The 23,400-nt window shown below is 42.6% G+C and overlaps 2 protein-coding genes across 3 annotated transcripts; one reads left to right on the plus strand and one right to left on the minus strand.

Annotated features, from left to right (window-relative positions):
- Positions 1 to 311: 311 nt before the first annotated feature.
- Positions 312 to 10,610, minus strand: ajuba (ajuba LIM protein). The gene is made up of 8 exons (XM_050066584.1): positions 9,022 to 10,610; positions 4,956 to 5,057; positions 4,731 to 4,798; positions 4,561 to 4,623; positions 2,942 to 3,072; positions 2,693 to 2,744; positions 2,288 to 2,356; positions 312 to 877 (listed from the first exon to the last, which is right to left on the minus strand). Exons 1-8 carry the CDS (start codon positions 10,601 to 10,603, stop codon positions 746 to 748), a joined length of 2,199 nt encoding a protein of 732 aa, XP_049922541.1. The 5' UTR covers positions 10,604 to 10,610; the 3' UTR covers positions 312 to 745.
- Positions 10,611 to 10,974: 364 nt separating this feature from the next.
- On the plus strand, positions 10,975 to 21,002 carry mrpl52 (mitochondrial ribosomal protein L52). 2 transcript variants are annotated; one of them, XM_050066605.1, is made up of 6 exons: positions 10,975 to 11,087; positions 17,768 to 17,871; positions 18,283 to 18,352; positions 20,289 to 20,356; positions 20,535 to 20,599; positions 20,694 to 21,002. In XM_050066605.1, exons 1-6 carry the CDS (start codon positions 10,975 to 10,977, stop codon positions 20,844 to 20,846), a joined length of 573 nt encoding a protein of 190 aa, XP_049922562.1. In that variant the 3' UTR covers positions 20,847 to 21,002. The 2 variants fall into 2 exon arrangements, with proteins under 2 accessions (XP_049922562.1, XP_049922563.1); XM_050066606.1 differs by lacking the exon at positions 10,975 to 11,087 and adding an exon at positions 14,516 to 14,538.
- The last annotated feature ends 2,398 nt before the right edge of the window (positions 21,003 to 23,400 follow it).

Raw genomic sequence — 23,400 nt, forward strand, 5'->3', positions numbered from 1 at the left:
TTTGGCCAGAGTCTGCTACCAATAGCTGCGATCTTTCTAGCACCAAACCAGGTAGACGGAAAACATGGAGGGGACTCTGGAAAGCAAAAGAACGTGAACAAGTGTGTGTGTGCGTGTACTTTAGTACGCAGCAGATCCTCCAACCAGCTCTTATTTTAATGAGAAATCTTCATTTTTGAAACGGTTCGTCTCTCATTCCCACGGTCTCCTCCCACTAAAATAGCGCAGCTAACCAACAGAGGCTGTTAGCAAGTTATTTTAGTTTATCCCCAGTCTTTGCAGTGCGTATTGTAAGTATAAGTAGACCCATATCTGAACACAAATGAAAATATTTATTACAACATACAGAAATTACAGTAATGTTTTCCCCAAATTGTACAGATTCACGAAACAAATCTCTTACAGTAAAGTCAAATTTAAGTGCAAAATGTTTGCTAGCGGTAATATATGTACAAAACAGTTTAGCAAAAAAATCCCTTGTTCTTCTACAGCAAACAGTAGCCACATTGGGGTAAAAAAAGCAGTAGTTTCTTTCCCGTTCCCTTATAACTATGGTACAGTAATGGTACAACAAGTACAGCAGGCAGAACGTGTGACAGCTGATCCAGAGACAGAGTGAATCAGTGGAAATGTCTGAACATCAGCAGTTTCATCTTGAGAGAAAGACCGAGCAGAAAGCACACGAGAGAGTGACAGCATGTCAAGACCAGCTTTATCATAACATCAGCAGCTGCATAGACGCTGATCAGTGTGTGTTGTGAGGGGGAATGTTGTGTGTGGCGCACGCTCTGCTCATGTGACAGGAGTGGCAGAGAAGATGAGAGTCCAGGGGGAAGCACTGCGAGCCAGGCTTATCTGAGAGCTGCTTACCACACTCCTGAGGGGAGAAGAAGATGCAGGTAAGGACAGGTATGCACAGAGGAAGTGAGGTCAGCCATCAAGGCACTTTCAAACTTAAAGGTCCAGTGTGTAGCATTTAGTGAGATATATTGAATCGTGTGTTCGTTAGTTTGGAATGAGCTGTTTGTATCTACATAGGGAGCGGGTTGTCCACCATGTTGCACCACCATGTTTCTACAGTAGCCCAGAACGGACAAACCAAACCAAAACTGGCTCTAGATAGGGCCATTCACATTTTCGCATCGGCCACCAGAGTTGGCAACCCCTCCTTGATGAGCAGCGCTTTGAAAACACTAATTTCTTAATGTGAAGCTGCTTCATTCAGTGTATTTCCTCATTTAAATCACCTGGTCCGTTTGTTTTGGAGAGGAGGAGACCTCTGCGGATAATTCAGCTCATGGAAAAAACCTCCTGAACTTTCAGGAACCTAGCCAGCAGGTGCTTCGCTAGGTCCCGTCTCCGTCATTGTTAAACAACATTGGACAAACCCTGATTATTAAATAACCCTTTATACGCAGAAATTGCGCTATAGGGTCGCTACCAAGTCCCATCTTTATGCCGCCTTTGCATTTTCACACAGAAACAAACAACAGCGACATCATGCTGCTCCCAGGTGTGATTTTAGACAGCATGCCTGTATCCTGGAAGCAATAAAGGGTGTGAGGGGTGTAATGTGATCAGTGTCAGCCTCTTGCGGAACATACAACATTTGTGTTGGCAATGCTTTATAAAAAATAACAATCATGTACCATCCCTGTTGTAAGGCAGCTGATCTTGCCCTCTGCTCAGAGGACAAGGAGCTCCTGGACCTCATTGTCTCCAGTTTGTGGACATTTTCTGCTACTGTTCTTCTTTTTCGAGTTAGCTGCTAACTGCTGCTTGCTTTATAAATCTCTCAGCGGTGGGTTGCACACATAACACATCATCAAAACATCACACCTGTCCCTGCCTGCTGGCTGTCCCTTTTACACAGACGTCGATTTGGTACTGTTACTACCTCCGCTGCTGACTTACAGAGGACAACTCTGTAACCCCCATCTGATCGTACCCTTTGTATGGCGCAGCAAAGTGGACTAGTGGCATGAAATTCCCACCTTGAACAGGCAGTGTAAAAGGGGCAAGTGTTTTACTGGTTTCAATTACCTGCTCTTTGTTTTGGAAAATGAAGAGACTTCTGCAGATAATTCAGCTCCCCGAAAAAAACAGTTTGGCTCCTTGAACGATGTTCACTCAAAGAGTCGTAACCAGGCGTTCACGCTTCGCCGCTAAAAGCCACTAAATCCTACACACTGCTCCTTCATCAGATTGTCTGCACTCAAAGTGGAATTTCAGGACATGGAAGAATGAAATAAACTAGTTTTGGGGTTGTCAGCTGAAGATAACTCACCTCACAGTGGTAGCACTCAAAGTGATAGTCCTTGTTCATAGACACGACCCTGAGGATCTCCTCACTGCCCTGAGACACAGACAGGAGGGAAACTGAGTCAGAGGTCAGCACAGAGTGCGAGTGGTTTTCCCCAATAATTCAGAGGCTTTTTTACACTTTCACTTGTACTTTCAATTTAAGGGGAAAAAGTGAATCACCACAAACATATGCTAGGTAAACTGATTTTGAAATACTCTTCTGTGATTATGCAAAACTTGTTCATCTATGTCATATCGGTTGTAAAAGTTTGCTTAGGAAAATGTTTTTCAGTTGCACAATCTACTCACACACAGCGTTCAATGTTATGCTCAAGAGAAGTAAATAAGCACGTTCATGGACAACACACATAAATACACATGTATTCACCTCAGTAGGTAAGATGGGTTGTAAACAGGCGGCGCACTTCGGAGCAAAAGCCCTGCAGGACGACAGGAGAGAGTTTATTTACCGTAGAAACCAGCAGCACTCACACAGTTTGAGTAATAAGGGAAGTAGGCTGAGTAAGTGACATTCTTCAAATGTTACACATGCAAAAACTGAATTACACAACATCTCTCTTCCACATAAGAACCACTAAGTCTTTGTCTTTAGGAACAAAGCATTTGAATGTCTCACTTGTTGTAGTCCGCCACACAGTAGATGCTGCTGTGATGGTCCACAGTGAAAGGCACCCCGTCCAGAACCTTGGAGCAAACCACACAGCGAAAACAGCTGGGATGGTACGAGTTCCCCAGAGCCTGCAGGATCTGAGTGGAAGGACCAATAATTATGGACGATATTAGAGAGATTTTAAAACAATTCTTGTCTCGTTTTAAAAATATATCCACAGATAACTGGCCTGGACTGTATATTTGTGTATGTAGGTGTGCATATACTGTGTATGCACAAGTGTAAAGACATGTATGTTTTCAATGGTTGCCCTTTGATTGTGATTTGTAATCAGTACATTTTTGTTGCTTAACATTATGTGAGTGATGCATCGCAGCAACCTAGGGATTTATTCATTTACTTATTTAGTTTTTTAATGGTGCACTTTGGTGCATTCTGGCAAAGGCACCAATTTAGTTAGAAAATATAAAATAAAATGTTTAACCCTCAAAACAAAGTACACTACTAGTGATGAACGGTCTTCAAATAATTTAGACCCTGAGGTTGTTAAATATGATGTTTCATTACCATTACCCATCTCTACAGAGAAGTAAATGCACATTAAATAAAATTGCCACCTTTCATTATAACAAGTGTCTCTTTCCCGTACTGTAATCCATTGTTTACAATGTAAAGCAGTGAATCCATCGTATGCAAAACATACAACCGAAGTGCCGCCACATTTACGATTCAACTGGCCAACTGCAATGAACACAGTGGCCACCATAAGGATCTAATTCTTTTCCAAATTTTTTTTTTTTTTTTTGGAGTAACACGTAGCACGTTTAAGAGTTATTTTGTGTTAGCAATAAACTAAATGGTCTATGACGGAACAAATAATTCACTTTAGACAGAAATCTGTCTGTAAACCGAGCTCTTGCACCGATGCATTGTATTTTTTAGTCCTTATTATCGGTTATTACAGCTAACCAAAATTAAACTAAAAAAACTAGTGTAAAAGACATTTTAGTGAAACAAAATAACTAGACTAGAACATTATTGTGTGCTTGCAAAACTAACTAATAATACAAATATGCAGGGGATATCTTAAGTTTCAAAGACAACTTCACACCACATAGCAACATTTCCAATCCAGCGACAAGTGATGATGGAAATGCATATTTCTCCTCGAAGCTCTTATGCCAACCCATTTTTTAGCATTAAACATTTACAGTTCCAAAACTCACATGTGGTTAAGCCGTTCAAATTATGCAGAAGACGCAGCCTGTGGATCTCACACTCACTGGGAGCTTTCTATTTATATTTTGGGTCTTATGTGGTTCAAATATGGTAAAAAGTTTTAAGATAATCACTACAGCCTTTTTTCTTTATCGAAAAAAAAAAAAAAACTAAGGCAAACATTCCTCTGTAAATCTGCCGTGGGAACCCAAAGAGAGGAGCCCAGAGACGTCACTGAATTTCTCTATTCTCTGGGGGGTTCTTTAAAAGCACTCTGGGAAACAGAGCATGCAAATAACCAAAAATTACAGAGAGCAGGTTAGAGTTAGGGTTAAAGGATATATTGTTTAAATCTAGCGTTAAGTCGTAAGTGATTAGAGGTGTTTGTGCACTTCTTCAGCGCTCACCTGTTCGAGGATGAGGTGGCCACACACGCTACACTTCTCAGCAGCAGCCTGGAATCCCGAAAACTGTAATTACAACAGAGAGATTACCATTAGCGGAAAATCAATCCTCTGACTCTGAATGTGTGTGAGTGTGTGTGGGTGACAAAACACGCCTTGACCTCAACTCTTACCATATAATCCTCTTTACAGTACACAGAGCCGTTGACATTGTAGAAGTCCTTGTTTCTCAGGGTGCGTCCTGCACGGGGACAGAGGCGTTTGACTCAGCATCATAAATGGCAAATGGTTAAAAATGCTGTTTAGAGAAGGTGTTGGTGACAAATTCATGATGCTTAACTACTTTAAATCACTGTTGTGTTTGAGGGGTGGAGGGGCAGAGGGGTGGGGGTACTCACCACAGGACACACAGGTGAAGCAGCGTGTGTGATAGAGGCTATCCAGAGCCTGGCAGGCGTTATCCGCCCCGTACACGCCTTTCCCACACTTTACACAGGTCCCTGTCGGCACAATGGGGGGAAAGCACAACGGACACAAACACGCATTTAGTAATCGCTCGTCAGCTCTTAACACTTCGTTTACGACGCATTCCAGGAGGATGTGTCTGAAATCCAACTCCACACAAAGTGTCAACACTTGTAAATCCTCTCGTTCGCACCACCTAGGGGATTTTCACACAGTTAAAACCCAGTTAGCCGTGCCAGCCTGTTTGCTCATCCACCCAAGTGTCTCTGGTGGAGCTCTGTTATTTAAGGGGAAACTCCACCGGATCTGACTTTCTGGCAGTCGCTGCAGAAAACAGACAACTCTTTCTTTGGGAGTTTTTAAGACTTCCCTTTAAATTTGACTTTCAACCCCACAATTGGAGCAATTTGGAGATTAGATGAGATTGCTGATGTGAGGAGCCTAAACTACCCCAGGGGACAAAAATAGAAAATTAAAAACAAAATCACGTTTACTGCTTCCTTCTATCATTATATAATGGCAGATAATCATTTCCTTCCATTTAAAGTCGATGACACACATGCTAAGTTTGACATTAACCAAGCTACAAACACCTTTCAGCCCTTTGTCTTAATTTCTTCTCCAGTTTGGTGTCAGATATAACAACTAAACTAACATTAACATTGAACACTGGTAAAGTAAAAGCATTTCTGCCTCAAAATTACCAGTTAGTTAAAAAAAACAAGATTTAAAGGGCAACCATTGCGCTTGTCCATATTTTACATATAGTGTAACAATGAAGTTCATATAAAATGTGTCCCAAGTTTTAAACGTACGACTTCAGACTGTTCTGAATACTCCATTTCCAGCACTTCTTCTACTCTGGCTACAGTGTGACATCAAAGTGTGCCGGATTTCTTCATATGGTCATCTGCTCCTAGCACGCTGCTGCAAGTGTTGCATTACGCAACCAACACTCCTACATGCTAGCGTCAGGGAAAAATGTAATCATGGTTGCTGATGTGAATTTGTCCCTGATTTTGGATCATATTCCCACTGGAACATGTGTGGTTTTGTCAAAAGTGCCGCCATTCTCTGTTATAGTCATTCCCCAGCTGCTAGCACACTGCTAATGTACATGTAGCTACATGCTAACATCAGGGAAACATGTAATCTTGGCTGCTAATGTTAATATCTCCCTGATTTCAGATCATATTCCAACTGAACATGTGTGGTTGTGTTTAGAAGCTTTTGGGGCTATTTTTCACGGTAAAAAGTGCCGCCATTTTCCGTTACAGTGGTTCCCCCGCTGTAAGTGCACTGCTAATGTACATGTAGCTACATGCTAACATCAGGGAAACATGTAAGCTTGGCTGCTAATGTTAATATCTCCTTGATTTCAGATCATATTCCAACTGAACATATGTGGTTGTGTCTAGAGGCTTTTTTTTGCCAATTTTTCACGGTAAAAGTCCCGCTATTTTCCATTACAGTCATTCCCCAGCTGCTAGTACACTGCTAACACACATGTAGCTGCATGCTAACGTCAGGGAAACATGTAATCTTGGTTGCTAATTGTTAGTATCTCCTTGATTTTGGATAATATTCCTGCTGAACATGTGCCTTTGTGTTAAAAAGCTTTTTTGGCAATTTTTCACGGTAAATAGTGATGCTAATTTCCATTACAGCCATTCCCCAGCTGTAAGTGCACTGCTAATGTACATGTAGCTACATGCTAACATCAGGGAAACATGTAATCTTGATTGCTAATGTTAGTATCTCCCTGATTTCAGATCTTATTCTTGCTGAACATGTGTGGTTGTGTTTAAAACCCTCTTTTTTGGCAATTTTTTACTGTTAAAAGTGACGCTACAATGGTGGTCATGGATGTGTAAAGAGAACTGGATACACCGTTCATTCTCCTGAGAGTTGCCCAGTGGCGCATGAAGCCGAAAAAGCTTTATTTCTGTGGTAATAAAATAACCATATCTTCTGCAGCGTGGGGCTGGTGGAGCGAGCACACTACAGACTTCCAGCGGCTGACCAGCTAACTTCTAGTTTGGTGCTCTGCTAACTAACTGCTAGCTCAAAAACAGTTACCCACTGATTTATAGATGTCTGTTTCAAAATGTAAGTCAATGGGAAAACGTAACAGGACTGGAAATTGTAGTTCCACGTGTGGCCAGTTTGTAAAATTGGTTTCAAAACCCGGCGTTTTTCCTGGGGGCTACAGACCCTGACCAATCAAAGGCTTTTTCAGGAGGGAGACTTCTAGAGACAGGTGCCAACACAGACACTTCAGACACAGGGTAAATACAGGTGTTCCAGCACAGACAGTATGAGGAAAATTAAATGCTTTATGACCATTAAAGCATGTAAACATGTCTAAGTAGAAACATAAAATACAAGTATGAACCTGAACATGAGCATAACAGGTCCCCTTTACAGCCTTTTAAACCTAACTAACTTCTCCCTGAGTGCTTCTCCTCCAACAGAATACAGTTTAGCCTAAGTACATGTTCAGTCAGAGCACTAAATGTAAAGTGGAAAAGTGGTGTGGTGGTCCGAGCTACAGCGTTTCTCTGATCTATTTAAGGATCCGCCTGCGTTTTTTCCTTTCTAATGTGGCTGAGGGAGTGCCACACAAATCAAGAATTCCTACACTGTTGGACGGTCCTTTCGATATTTAGGAACAGGCATGAGTCTCTGCCAAAGCCAGAAACCAAGAAAGGGCCAAGAGTTAAACTCAAGACTTTAAATTTCATGTCTGTCGCTGCTACATATAGAAAATGTAGGCATGGAGCTGGTTTAAATGACTGATAGAAGTCAGGGAGTTTTTTGGGGGGCATGAGAAGACATAGTACCTGAGTTTTTTGTGTGTGTGTGTGTTACTCTTTTAAACTTGTGGGGCAAAATCAACACAACTAGCTTTGAATCTAGCTCTTCAGTTTCCTGGCGTATGTGGCCATGTTTTTTATTTTTACTTTCCTTTCAATTTAATTAAAGCACAACACTTCAATACAGGTGTGTACGTGTGTTCGTCTGCTGAGCTCAGAGCGTCTGTCTTCACGGCTCAGAGCCTCTGATTTCCTCCTAATGGCTGAGAGGAGTACAGTATTGTATGTCCCCTCCGGGCACGCATACCTGAGCAGAAAAACAGGCTACAGCACACCGCCCCTGCACACGCCAAGGCAGCATTACACACACCAGGACGCACACATGACTCAGACACACACTGCGTTACTGTGGCCTGAAGTCACTCAGGGGAAACACACCCTGCCACAGAGAAACAATACACACACACACACACACACACACACACACACACACACACACACACACACAGATCCTGAGACCCTAATCTTGTGTGACTCACAGTAATGGTCGGAGCTGTGTTTATATGCAACCATGTAATTTGCGTCTGAGTGTTACAGCAGAATTTTGCAGTTTAATGGCCATGTAGATACGCTGCATTAGCCCTCCATGTGTACCAACGCCTGCCTCTAACATCAGCTGACTTTGCCTGATGTTTTGGCTACAGGTGTGAACCTGAATGAGTGTATGCACATCTGTCCTACGTGTTTCCTTTCTTTCTTCTCCTCAGTCAAACACATCTACTTGCCTGGATCAGTTTCTGAAGCCCGAGCACCTCTTTTTTTTTTTTTTCCTCCTTTATGCTTTGCATTCTACAATCCTGCGTGTCTCTACAGGTTCCATCCATCCATACTCTCTTTCAACTATTAATCCGTGCATCCATCCATCCAACCCTTTCATTTAGAGAGAAACCTGTGATCTGACACCAGGCAGCAGCGAGGAGGACAATAATGACACACTGAGGGCAGATGCTGGGCGACATGGCGCTCCATTATGAATGCATGGGGTACCGTGCATGAACGGTGATGGCACCGGCTCAAATTAGGGATCTGATTTTACAATTTGTGTCTCTGTTGATCCTGGCTACCTTTCTCCCCACTTTCCTCTTTGCACCCTGAAAACTACAGTTAAAAAAAAGGATCTCACCAAAGAACTCCTGGCGGTTCTCCACGGCCTCCCTCCCAGCTCCGACTCCTGGATCCTCCTGAGGTTTGACTGGCCCTCCGGCTGAGCAAGGCCCCAGTGTTGTCGTGCTCGGTTTGGAAAGAGCCGTCAGGGCCAGCGACTGATCCTTGAGCATCAGGCCCTCCAGGAGCCCCCCGCCTGTCAGCGCAGCATCTCTCAGTAGAAGTCGGGTGAGCTCTTCCTGGTACCGGGTGCCAGGCAGGTCCGAGTATCGGGCCCTGTCCCCCATCACGGCCCCCTCTTTGCCTCTCACACCTGCCTGCTGCTCGTCCCACCACTCTGGGCCAGCCTGGTAGCACGCTGCTCCTGGACTCCCAACAGCAGGTGGGTAGGAGTGTCGGCTGTCATGGGCCCCTGGACGCATCCCTCCCTCCAGGTATTGATTCCAGGCCTCCACAGGGGTCACTCCGGCCCTGCATGGAGGTCCATAACTAGCCGCAGAGCCCCCTGTCTGCATGGAGGGGCACTGCTGCTGTGGAGGGAGGCCTCCAGAGGCAGAGTAGCGAGAGTCATAGCCCAGGCTGATGCCACTGGTCCGGTTGCTGCTGCAGCGGCTCCCCATTGGGCTTCCTCCTCCGCCGCCACTGGCGGTGCTGGAGGCAAAGCTGGACCTGGGGCTGACCAGCACCGACTCCTGGAGGCTGAATGATGAGCATGGGCTCAGGGTAGGTCCTGGTGGATAAAAGAACCCCCCTCCGACACCTCCTCCAGTCACATCAGATGTGCGATGTGGTGGATGGGAGAGGGATGCAGGCCTGGTGCTCTCCCACAGTTCACTGCCTGTGCTCAGGCGTTTGTAGAACAGAGCCTCCTGGAGAGAGAGGCGCTTGTGCCTCTCTGGCTCCGAGAGGTAGCCAGGCTCTGCCAGGCCGCCTCCACCAACTCTGGGAGCTGACCCATACCCTGAGGAGGCTGGGTACGGCGGGGGAACAGAGAGTGGCGGTGGCTGGGAGAGGAGCTGCTGTCTTCTGACCAGCTGCTGGAGCTCCAGGGAGTAGCGCCGTTGATTGAGGGACGCCTTGGAGCCAAACGCTCCCAGAGGGTCACACTCAGGGCCCAGGCCAGACTCACGCCTCAGGTGGGAGTCCACGCCTTCGCCCAGGTAACAGGAAGCCCGCTGCTGGGGGGAGCGGCGCCTCAGTGGTGCCAAGGTGGAAGGGTGAAGTTGTTGCTCGCCATCTTGAGGTACGGCACCCACCGAGGAGGAAGATGGCGGTGGGGTGAGGAGCTGAGTGGGAGGCATTCCCATCCCTCCTCCTCCTCCTCCTCCTCCTCCCCCTCTCCCACTCGCTGGAACACATGCATCGCTTGTGGTTGCAGAGGCAAGCGAGAACTGGCCGGGTCTTGAGGGCGAGGCAGCTGCAGCGCTGGGAGCTGGTGGCAGACCGCTGCCCCCACCACTGCCTCCGGAGATGCCAGTGTTGGCGTTGCTGTTATTAGAGTTGTTGGCAGAGTCATGTTTTTTCCTTGAACTGTTGAATTTCACACTCCCCGAGTCCGTTAGCTTTAACTTCTCCAACAACTTGCTTATTGGCTTGTCCATGATGAACCCCTCTCGTGTCTTTACCTACCTGGGCAAAGTCAAGTCCTACAGCTCCCCCTTTAAATTACAGTGTGGGTAGATGTACAGCAGAACAAAGATGCTCAAGTCAATCTACAGTTCTCACTACAACAGATGAAGTAGTAGCTTTTAAATTCTCACAAATAAATCAAAAACTGACCTTGAAACTAGCACAAAGCTTAAAAAAGGACCCTTATATACACAGAATAAATACAAAACAGATAAATAAGACTTTAAGACATTGTCCTCTGAGTCATCTGGTTTGCCCTCATGTGGAGAGTCCACAGGCACAGGTAGGCTGTGGTGAGGAAGAATCCATTGGATTATTAGACAGTTACAAACAGTTCAAGTCAATGCAGCCAGGAAACAGGAGACACATACATCCAGGACACTTCAGCGTGACCTATGGTCGTGGAGGGCCTCCTTTGTGGACCCTCATGTGGCTCCGCACATCTGCATCCTCACGGTTAGTTAAAGAGTCTGAAATATACTTAATTAAAGTCGGTTTGATGTCTTGGTTATCCAGTGCGGTGTGGAGGTGTCTCTCCGTTTGAATTCTTCTTTTTTTAAAAACACAAAGCGGAGAGGTTCAGCGGGATGCAGGCTATCACCACTTCATGTGGGTCCAGTGTAGACAAGCAAATAAATCCGTTTGAGCACAGATAGTCAGACTCACCCGACTTCTGCCATTCATCCCAGGGCGAAATGTGCTCGGGAAAATTAAAATAACTTCATTAACGTAAACGGGAAACACACACGGCACTCGCTAGACCCCTCAGTCCGTCCGTCCGTCCGCCTGTGCGACTCGACTGCTTTTATCATTCCCGTTTCCAAAGGAGAAATCCTGTCCGGGACTCGGCGAAATAGTAGCGGACAAGTTTGGAGAGTAGGAAGGAAATGAGGGAAACCGGTGCGCCGTTACAGTTACATCCCAGCGGACCGGTGCTGGACTAAACGAGTCGCTCGAGATAAATAAAATCCCTCCCCGTGTGCATTGCACGGTCGACAACTTTGTTTCTTTCTTTCTTCCCCCTAAATAATTACTTACCTCCCCCCTCTTTTTTCACAAGCGTCAAGCTAGCTAAGCTACGCAAGCTAGTTCCGGTTACAAGCTTTTCAAAGTGAACTCTTTCCGGGCAACCGTTGTATTTAAACAACACAAAATCGTTAGCTAATGGTGTTTTAGCGTTGGTTTCTTTTTCACGTATACCACTTTACTCCCCTTTGATTTTCAAACAACGCGTTTTTAAGTTGGTGACTCCTAACGTGTAATTTATCACTTCCATTTCGAAAGCGGCACTATTTGTGCTTTTATTTTGAAGGTGCAATGACTGAGCGACCGTTACTTCGGTTAGCAGAGCTTGACGCGTCACTGCTCCTTTATCAGTCAGCGGCGGCTCGTTTCCCCCACAGGGCCGGAACACCTTTCCACCAGCCATGGCTGTTTCGTCATTCAAAACTCCCTCAGAGGATGTGTCCACTCCGCCAAGACCTGCACTTTGCAGCAAAAATAATAATATTAATTAAATAAAATACTTTAATATTCAGGTTTGAGCTTTGAAGTAGGAGTTTTTCATGGGAAAATAACGCCCCAAAAAATCCCAGTGTCCACTCACTAGATTCCTTTAGACATTTTCAGTCAAAGAGTCAACAACTCTTAAGCCAAAAATAAATGTTTTCACAGTTTCTGACATTTTAAATGAGGACATCAACCTACGCAGTGCCGTAGCCACAACTGAGGTCATGTCTTCAGTATTTTTGGCTTGAAATGTGTGGGGGTTGGACAATACTGGAAGAAGTATTCAGATTTTTTGGTAGAAGTAGCAATAAGTAAGGTTTAAAATCACTCGGTTTACATGGGTGTAGATTTTATTCTGAAATCAAGGTGGACACATATGAAACAGGGGTTTCAGGGTCCTCCACGAGAACATTTTGAGCATCAAACACTCAATTTCCTGCTTTCTGATGTGTTTTCTGCGCCATTTCGAGCCTTTTCTGCATCAACTTAGGGTGTAAATGTCCTAAATGTTGTCAAAATAAATGTCCTCTCCTACTTGTATGTTTTGTCGTGTCCCCCACATCCCCCCTGAGATCTACACCTATGCTTTGCTACAGTTAAAAGTCCAAAATACAAATACAAAAAAATACAAACATGAGAGTAGCAGAGGGCTGTTATCTTGACAAAATTAAAGATATTTACACCATAAATTAATGCAGAAAGGGTAAAAAATAATGCCAAAAATTACTAATTGAATGCATGAAATTAAGTATTTCACACTCAAAATTTCACGAGGGAGGACCTCCCCCATATGTGTCCCCCCAATGTTAAAATGAAACCTACGCCCTTGAGTATAAAGAAGCGCAACATGGAAATATTCAAGCAAAGTACAAGTACCTCAACATTGAGTACAGACCTTGAATAAATGCACTTGGAAAGAAATTTTCACATTTATGATATGGTTTCTGTCACACTTTGAATCAATACATTCATATTTCTAAAATCCTTTTAACCATTAAGTTGATGTTTATTATGACTGAGCACTGGATGCAGATGTATTCATGCGGCTGTGGCTTGGCACAGGCTTAAACACTGAAGTGACCGCCGAGCCAAACCACGGCTATAAACAATTCTGTTCTCAGAAAAGCCATTATTTTGTTTTCCTCACATAACTGTAACCCCCAAATCACAACCAAAACCAAGTCTGCTGCTTTCTTGATAACGTGTTCTGCCCAATCCTGTGCAATTAATGTAGGCTGTAGACTGTAATACAGTTACTCAAAGACTGTGAGTGCAATTTTGAGTTTGGCCATTTGTACTTTACAGTAGTTTAGTATTTTAATTTTCTGATAGGCTGCTTTGAATCCCTGAAAAACTGTATCCCTAAAAGATAACCTTTTTTAAGGTGTAGCCTAAAGTGTCAGGAATGGAGTGACCTTACTCTCCTGAAGCCTATTCTCTTCAAAAGATGTGGGGTCATTTGTCACACACTATGGGGTTGGTTGTCCCTATTATTGTTATTTCAATGGGAAAATTTAAAAAAATAAACAAATTGAAGCAATCGTAAAAATGAATTTACTTAAGGTTTTCATGGAAAAATCATTCCTATGAGTCAATTTTTCATCCTTTAATAGCACCATAAACAACAAAACAAAAAAACACCAAGTGACAACCAGCCCCAACTACGATGTTTTGCTAGTGACTCAAACTAACAACCACATGTTGTTGCCTAGCTACGACAAAAGCTAGCCTATTTAAACTATAGCTCACCCTTCATACTTTTAATAGTAATAATTATTTTACTATAAAACCACTGTGTAAACAATTAAAATTGACACACACACATCTAATGAACGTGACAACCAACCCTGTTCTCCCCTATTTTACACTGCATTGCATTTGCTTTACACATATATATTAGTTTATTCATAAATTTTCCGCACAAAATAAATGATTATGTTATAAAATACTACACACTGTTATTATTCTGCCCTTCTAGTATATAAATTACTTAAAACTGACTCCTTGTCGACCAGCTACAGCATTAAAATGCAGCCAACACATTAACATTTTAATAATATTTAAACTATGTAATATATTTAATAATGTAACACCATAACTGGGGGCATTATATTTAGGCTACTACTTATATTAGGCAGAATATTAAATGTATGACTGCTACTGCTTATTTTTACATTGTGGTTAATGAAATTTAGTTAATTAAAAAATCTGAACTGTTTTAAACATTTGTAGTCGCTTTTATTCTGATTTAAAGTCAAATACTTTGAAACTGCGTCGCTGAGGGCAACGGTTCTACTTTATTGTACCACCAGCCTGTGGAATGCGCGGAGGGACACAGCGCAGTGGTGCGGCTGGTGAATTTTTTCGGCGTGTCTGAGTTCTCCAAGGAAGAGACAGGGTAAACATCCCGCTACTATTTCAGGACTGGCCGGCATTAGTCAGTGCTGGTTCCGGCCGTTTTGTGGCAGTTGAGGGACACACCAAAACACACCAAGCCCTGATAAAGTCACTGTGTTTGGCGTGGCGTGTTTAAAAAGGCTTGTCGGCTCTCTATCTGCCCCGGAGCCCCTCCATGTGGAGCCTTTCATGGCCCCTGCGGTTCACCGGAGTCCCTGCAGCAGCAGCAGCAGCAGCCTCTGCACACTCTGGCGTTTCCCTCACAGGCTGCGAGTGGGAACTTGCCTGAAAAGCTAACAGAGAAATTCTTCTGGGCTTAGTAGCGGAGCACTTCATACAAAAACAATACTTTGAAGAGCTGAGAGCGGCTGTGCTCTGTCTGCACGTCTCTGATACACTCATGTCTATAATATTTCCAGAAGTCATCTCCTGCACCTCACATCTCAATCTTTACCCCTCTCACTGTGTGTTAGTGTAATTATTTTTTTCAAAAGGCAGACAGCAAACATGACCTTTAACTTAAATAGCCCCCAGCTGTGATGTGTTTCATTACTCTGAGGAAATGTGATGTTTGAGGAGTAATTTCAGTAGAAAGCTTTGTGTCACCCAAACCTAAAGGAGGCACTTCAGTGTTTTATATTTATTAAATCTTTAAAGCTGAGAGGCCAATTAGCCCATAAAGGTAAAGGTCACAACTGAACTTTGACTCCAAAGTATGGGCCATGTTTCAAAAACCCTGGATCTAATCGTTTAGGTCATTTTGTGTGTCTTTGTAGTCGTTTTGTGTCTGTAGTCATTCTGTGTTTCTTTGTAGCCATGTTGTGTCTCTTTGTAGTCATTATGTGTCTGTTTGTAGTCACGTGTCTCTTTGTAGTCATTATGTGTCTGTTTGTAGTCATTTTGAGTCTCTTTGTAGTCTTTTTGTGTCTGTTTGTAGTCACGTGTCTCTTTGTAGTCATTATGTGTCTGTAGTCATTTTGTGTCTCTTTGTAGTCATTTTGTGTCTGTTTGTAGTCATGTGTCCCTGTAGTCATTATGTGTCTGTAGTTATTTTGAGTCTATTGTTGTCATTTTCAGTGTCTTTGAGGTCATTTCGTTTTTCTTTGTAGTCATTTTGTGTCTCTTTGTGGTCATTTTGTGACTCTTTGTGGTCATTTTGTGTCTGTTTGTAGTCATTATGTGTCTGTTTGTAGTCATGTGTCTCTTATAGCCATTATGTGTCTGTTTGTAGTCATTTTGAGTCTCTTTGTTGTCATTTTCAGTGTCTTTGAGGTCATTTTGTGTGTGTTTGTAGTCATTTCGTGTCTCTTTGTGGTCATTTTGTTTTTCTTTGTAGTCATTTTGTGTCTCTTTGTTGTAATTTTGAGTCTCTTTGTGGTCATTTTGTGTCTCTGTGGCTATATTGTGTCTCTTTGTGGCCATATTGTGTCTCTTTGTGGTCATTTTGTGCTGTGTTGAGGTCATTTTGTGTCTCTTTGTGGCCATATTGTGTCTCTTTGTGGTCATTTTGTGCCGTGTTGAGGTCATTATGTGTCTCTTATAGTCATTATGTGTCTCTTATAGTCATTATGTGTCTGTTTGTAGTCATTTTGTGTCTCTTTGTTGTAATTTTGAGTCTCTTTGTGGTCATTTTGTGTCTCATTGTGGCCATATTGTGTCTCTTTGTGGTCATTTTGTGCCGCGTTGAGGTCATTTTGTGTCTCTTTGTAGTCATTTTATGTGTCGTTGAGGTCATTTTGTTGCTCTTCGTGGTCATTTTGTGTCTCTTTGTAGTCATTTTATGTGTCGTTGAGGTCATTTTGTTGCTCTTCATGGTCATTTTGTGTCTCTTTGTCGCCATTTTTTGAGTTGTTGAAGTCATTTCGTGTCTCTATGGTTGTTTTGCCCCTTTTGTCATTATTTATTGTCTCTTTGTGGTCATTTTGAGTCTCTCCCTGGACAGCACATGTTAATTTGAGTGACTTTTTGCCCCAAATCCTGTGCTTGGTTGGCCCATTCAGTGATTCATCCATGCCTTGATCATATACTCTCTGTAATTCTACTGAATACCATTAGTTCAGTGGTTTCAAAGCTAGGGGTTGGAATCACCCAAAGGTCCTCAGATTAATCTGAGAGGTCACAAGATTATTCACAACATATTGGAGGGAACAAGATGGATACATTAAAAAAACACATTCTGTTACACAAAATTGTTCTTCTCTCCCACTTTTCCTCAAATTCCCCTGTGGTATTTTGTATGTTTTGACTGCTTTTGACCTCTAAGAGTCTACAAAGAGAAGCCAAAGATAGACGTCACATTGTTAAACTTTAAAGGGGTCAAAAATAGGGAATAAATAAGTTAGGAACCACCGCATTAGACTCTAATGAAAACCTGTCTTTCAAAACGTCTCCGTCTCCAGTCTCAAAGTGAGATAAACCTGATTACATCACGATGACATCATCAGGAGATATTTTTCTCAGACTAGACAAAGCTCACCCAGAGCCTCAGGACACATTATACAACTGTTTTAACAGGCTGACAACTACTCCTCATGACTAGTCACTTGACTTTGACGTGTAAAAACAGTGGAGTGCTCCTTTAATGGTTGAGGGAAATCCCTAATGGCTTGTTTCCTTTCCACTACAGCCTCAATACAGATAACAGATAACATGTTTGATAACAACATGTCTCCCTCAGACATGGCTGACAAGCAAGGTGGGGCAGTTTTATGTATATAGCAGATTTAATTAGAGGTAAACTCAGTGTGCTGTGCATTAAAGCCATACAGCAACATTAAGTTGTTGTAGAAAAGATAAAATACAAGAAAGTGCAACAGCAACAAAGAAACACAGTCTGTTTCAATGATGATGGCTAAAGATGTGGCTGGAGCATGCTGTGATGGTGGCCCTGGGGCAAAAGCTCGCTATTAACCCTGTGTTTGATGTTACCTCAAACAATACATGATAATGACAATAATAATAATAATAATCACATAAGACATATATATATAAAATAAACAGTGTGCTAAAATAATAAAAGAATTTTTTGAACAGACACGTTTTGAAAAGTGATTTAAAAGATGTCACTGATTCTGAATAAACATGAAAACACTTTTAATAACTGCAAAACATGCTGAAATCAACATTCTTGAGAATTTCTTGTCACTTTCAATGTTTTATTTTCTTTATTAAGAGCCATAAAATCTACTTTTCCATTCACAAAAACACATTTATGTCTCCACTGACAAAAGGACATCCGGGCCCTCACGGTGCATCTTTAGCTCCACCTGGTGGTCAACACGGAATTGTGCAGACAAGATGGCGGCGGCCCCCGTGAGGACATTGTGCTGTTCAGGTGAGACAGAGGTTATTCACTAATTGTATCGCTTCTAAGACTTGCCAAAACTTTTAAAGTTGAGCTTCGTTGTTTTATATACCTCGTTGTTTCAGCCGCTGCCTTTGACAGAGCTGCCTGTTTGAATAACCGCCGTAAATGCAGTAACAACGAGCATCAATGCTAATGCTAATGCTAACAGTGCTGTCATACAAACTGTTTAGCAACTGAATTAGCATCTATGCTGTTCAGGGTGTTTCTGCGCTGTTTTAACGTTACTTAAGTGACATAGATGCGGTTTTACTCATTTACTAAAGACTTGTATCTGCTCTTAAGATCACAGTGAAGTCATCAAAGTGCACCCTGTGTACTTCAGGTGACATTAGAGCTGATGTCTGAGGCTGTTATGTTTCTGTACATGTTGTTCTCCAGTGCTGAGGCTCTCCAGCAGGCAGTTCAGCACGACATGTGGAGTACAGGCTGGAGAGAAGTGGAGGAAAGAGTAAGTTACTGCTGACACAGCCATCCTCATGTTCCCTGGGTCCTGTGTCTGTTGATGCAAACTAACATTACACTTCAGTTCAGTCACTGTGGAGACACCAGTGTCTAAAGTTAGTCCTGCCCACAGGTTTCAGGTTGTAGGTTTCAAGTAGTATAATGATACACAAGCTGTAGGTGTATTAATGCACTTACCACTAACATACAAGTTGATAATACTTCCTTCTATATATCTAAGTGCACATGTGAATCTGCAATTTTCTACAGGCATATTAACTCACAATAATGTAATTTTAATTTTGTCAGTATTTTATGGGGTGACTGTCTATTTAACTGTGCTCAATATCACTAAACCATGTTGTGGAGGAGCTGTGTAAACCCAGGATATATTTAGTAAAAACCAGGACCAGGCATTTATCTGTGAATCAAGCATGGTTATAGCAAAGAATCATTTTAAAGTATATTTTATATTCATGCCACCTGTGCCCGTGCCCCACTTAACAGTCATCTAGATTGTTATGTGGGGTTACGTGTATCTCATCTTTTAACCAGATCATGAGATGAGATAAGATGAAATGAGATTAGATAACATAAGATAAGATACACCTTAAGTGATCTCTGTTAGGTAACTTAGCTTGACAGAAATAAAAAAAAAATACAAGTAGCAAAAAAATTAATAAAATAAAAGGGTACATAAACGACGTCTTACGAAGTACTACTGCATATGTGAAGAAAAGCTGCATACAGTGTTTTGTAGCATCATTTGTAGGGAATGTGAAGTTGTATATCTTCCCTGGATGAGGGGCACCATCTTGTGAGGATCGCTCTGTGTTATTTGTGCCTGCTGCAGTGGTCAGTCAATGGTATTTGGACAGACTAATCACGATGAACAACATGGATCCATTCGAGTTGGCAGCCCAAGACTGTATTACAGACCCTGATGCACTACCTCCACTCATATACTCTCATTTTTGGAATGAGTGCATACACTTAAGTAATAACACATTCCTCACAAGATGGTTCCCCCATCCCATACAGTGTGATGTACCTTCACATTCTCTATTTATATGAGTATGAAAATGAAAAGAAGAGGTGAATTTTCTCTGTAGCCTGCTCCTTATCAGCTCATAGCTAACTGTTTCATTAGCTTCTATTAGCTAACATACCCACATCTCCAGAGTAGATATGGCTGTGGCTGGAGCAGCTACGAGACCTGCCCACCACCTACACGATCAGCCCCCTTCGCTCCTTGGTCCGGTGGAAGTGGAAATTCTGAAGGAAATGCTAAGTTAGCGATTAGCTTGCTATGAAGTGTTAGGTTGAAAAGAAGGCGGTTAGTGTAAGGGACGGGTATGGGTTACATCCTGTAACTTAAAAGGTGACATCCACGTATTTATTTGGTCAATACACCAAGACAGTTTTTCAGTTGGGCTTGCATCATCTGATGAGAATGAGATAATCAGTTTCATGCTCTCTAATCACATTTCCCAGAGGCAACATGTACATAATTAAAAAGAGCGGGTCCCAGAATGGACCCCTGGGGGACACCACAATTAGCCTCAATTTTAGAAGGCACCAACTCACCCAGGCACACCGCGTATTCTCTTCCTGTCAGATAAGACTTGAACCAGGTGAGAATTATTCCTGAAATGTTCGGTTGAGTATGGAACCAGTTTAGAAGAAACCTTGTATGGAAATTTGACAGTTGAGTTGCATTGTGGGTAATGTAGGCACCACTGTTGTGCACAGTCTCTGCCCTACCATTAAGTGTTTTTTGTTGTATATACTTCAAACCATGCCTGATAACTGAAGTAGTGAACAGTAGTGAACGTTACGACTTTCCACGCAAAAGTTATGGGGGGTTACACATTCTTGCACTGCACAGTCTCTGCACGACCATCAAGTGTTTTATTTTTTACAACATTTATGTTTGCTTGCAGACATGGGCTTGCCCGAAGCGGTACAGAATACGGCCCTCTGACAGATCTGCCTGATTGGTCGTATGCAGGTATTGTTTATTTTGACTTTGTTTTATGTTGAGTGGCAGTTATTTTGAAGCAACAGATGCCTGATTCAGAGCTCGCATACATGACGAGTCAGTCAACAGAGTAACTGAGTTAACTTGAAAATTCAGGGTAATTTAACCAGTGCCGAAACAGGTAGATTGACTCTCTTCTCCTGGGCAGATGGGAGACCAGCCCCTCCAATGAAGGGACAGCTGAGAAGAAAGCAAGAGAGGGAAGTTCTATCAGTGAGTATCAACACTTTTACCTTTTCTGAAATAATCTTATTCCTGTTTTTAACTCCATGCTTATTGTCTGTAACCATTGCATTCTCTCTTACAGAGACGTATCGTGATGCTGAATTCGGAGTTGGACAGAGGAATAGAAATGTGGAATGAAAAACAACAAGAGGCTGAAAGAGTCAAGGAGCACAAGAAGTCTCTTTTACTGAAACCTAAAGGGAAATTGTTAATGGAGAAGAAATCTAAAAGTTAGAAAAATGTTGTAACCTTGCTCCTTATTCTGAACAATATGTTGATATCAGCCTATTGAATATATTTATGAGGACTTGTGGGTTTTCTTCTGCTGTATAATTTGTGTTTTTCACTCTTCATGGATTTCTGCAATAAATGTTCTGATTTATACTTTAAATATGAATCTGTTATGATCACAATATATTTTTTATATAGATATAATTCAAGGTTCATGTCTCTCAGCTTCCACTAGAATGCAGCATTTCTCCTCTTGTGAGGCAGTGCAGAGGCTCAAACGCCATTTTGTCTGGTGCTGGGCTCAGAGAGGAGTTTTGTTGGGCAAGCAGAGGAAGGGAGGAGCTGGCGAACATAAAGTAGCTCTGATTCAGGACCTCGCCATGTGTGAATGTGTGTTTAAAGCCAGAGAGAGGGGTTCACACCTTGGCATGCAACTCAGTGTTATTACTCGAAATACATGACGAATGTTGGGTCAAGACCACCTCGGTGAAGCGGCTTAGTTAAGTTTGAGTGTAGAGCCAATAAAAAGGAAACCTTATGTGACGCCATCACCGAAATGATCCTCCATTTACATGAATTTAGAAGCAAGATTGAAGACAAATCTGCTCCAAGATGAAAACTCCCATGTCAAAGTCATTTAAATAAAGGAGCAGTGTGTAGAACTCAGTGGCATCTTGCAGCATTTCATCCTGCTGAAACTTCTCCCATGTGCCATGTCTGAACTCCCGGTTAGAATTCCTAGCATATTAAAACCTGAAAAAACACGGACTAAAGCAGCTTCACATCACAAATCTGTTTGTATCTACATAGGGAGCCGGTCCTCGTCTATGGAGACCGCCATGTTGCAGCTTTGTTTCTACAGTAGCCCAGAAAAAACAAACCCAACACTGGCTCTAGATAGCTTCATTCATGGTTTTGCATTGGCCACTGTAGTTAGAAGCGTCGGAAAAACACTGATTTTAACGTGAAACTGCTTCATTCAGTGTTTTAAATCACCTGGAAAGTTGCGTTGGAGAAGAAGAGACCTCTGCAGATAATTTGGCTCCCTGTTAAAACCTCCCGAACGTCTGGATCTTAAGTCATTAGAGAACAAAGGTGAGCATGCATTAGCAGGTCCTGCTCAGACATGGCAAACGGCGTCGGAGAAGTACTAATTTGTTACCACAGGCTGTAAAAATAATGGAGGTAGCTACCATGATGTCACTCTCGTTGTGAAGCCTCGTGTTCGGCATTTCAGCCGTTGCCATCTTGTTTTTTTGGAGCCAGAAGTGACCGTATTTAGACGAGCTTTGCACCGTTAGGAGCGGGGACACCATCGGCAGACAGCCTGTCACTCAAAGTGGCTCGCCCTGAATTATGTGTAATGTTAAGCCAAAAAAAAATTGTTAACGGGTGTGAAATTAGCTATAGAGACCTGGTTTAATCATCTGATCTGTTTGTTTTGGAGAGGAAAAGACCTCTGTGGATAATTCGGCTCCTGGTTAAAACCTCCTGAACAATGAACACTGAAGGAATTCTTACCTGGAGAAGTTTCGGCTGCAAGCCTCACTTCTAAATGCCACTAATCCCTCAAATCTTACACACCACTCCTGCTAATGTGTGCTCACCTTTTCCTTTGATAACTTAAGATCCATATGTTCAGGAGGTTTTTACAGGGAGCCGAATTGTCCACAGAGGTCTCTTCCTCTCCAAAACAAACGGACCCGGTGATTTAAACAGGTAGAAACACTGAATAAAGTAGTTTCACGTTAAAAGTCAGTGTTTCTTCAATGCTGTTCGGCTCATCGCAGCTGAGGCTACTAACTACAGTGTCTGACGCAAAAGTCAACAGCCTGATCTAGAGCCAGTGTTTGGATTGTCTGTTCTGAGCGACTATAAAAACATAGCAGTGCAACATGGCGGGTACTGTGGAAAAGACTTTGCTCCCAGAATTCTTAATTTCAGGTGATTATACACTAAGGAAAACACTTATTCTGCCACTATATCCCCCTAAATTCGACACACTCGACCTTAAAAGCAGCTTCTTTTTCGAGGGGCATGTCGAACAACAAAGAGGAGAAAGTTTGAATTTTAAATGTGTCGTCCTGCAGCCTAGTGTCTGGAAAGATGATTAGGGGGCTGCAGCCAAGTTGGCAGAAAGTTGCGTCCCACAGAAAGTGATATTCTTTGGTATCAGCTCGAATTTTAAGCTCGGCGAAGTTTTAATCAAGCTGCAGAAACACTTGCCGTTTGCATCATCTGATTTTAAAAGCAGAAAACATAAATCAGCCCTGAAGAATGGATTGCACTTCGTCTCATGTGTCTTTAAAGTCGAGTTAAGTGGCTCCTGCAGGGACTTTTTCAACTTTTTGTCGTATGCGTTTACGGCGTAAGGGGACATTTTGCAGAGCAGCTGTGCCTTTGTAAAGTCAGCACTAATTTGGTGTGACTTTGACTTATAAACAGACTATTTACAAAATGAGGTAACCCTTTCCTCTTGCCCTCGCTCTGGCTCCTTGCTCCCTTCCTCCCTCACGTTTTTCTCTGCCTCTTTTTGCTCTCTCTCTTTGTCTTGTTGC

This window comes from Epinephelus moara, chromosome 17 (assembly GCF_006386435.1).
Source record: "Epinephelus moara isolate mb chromosome 17, YSFRI_EMoa_1.0, whole genome shotgun sequence".
Lineage (NCBI taxonomy): Eukaryota > Metazoa > Chordata > Actinopteri > Perciformes > Serranidae > Epinephelus > Epinephelus moara.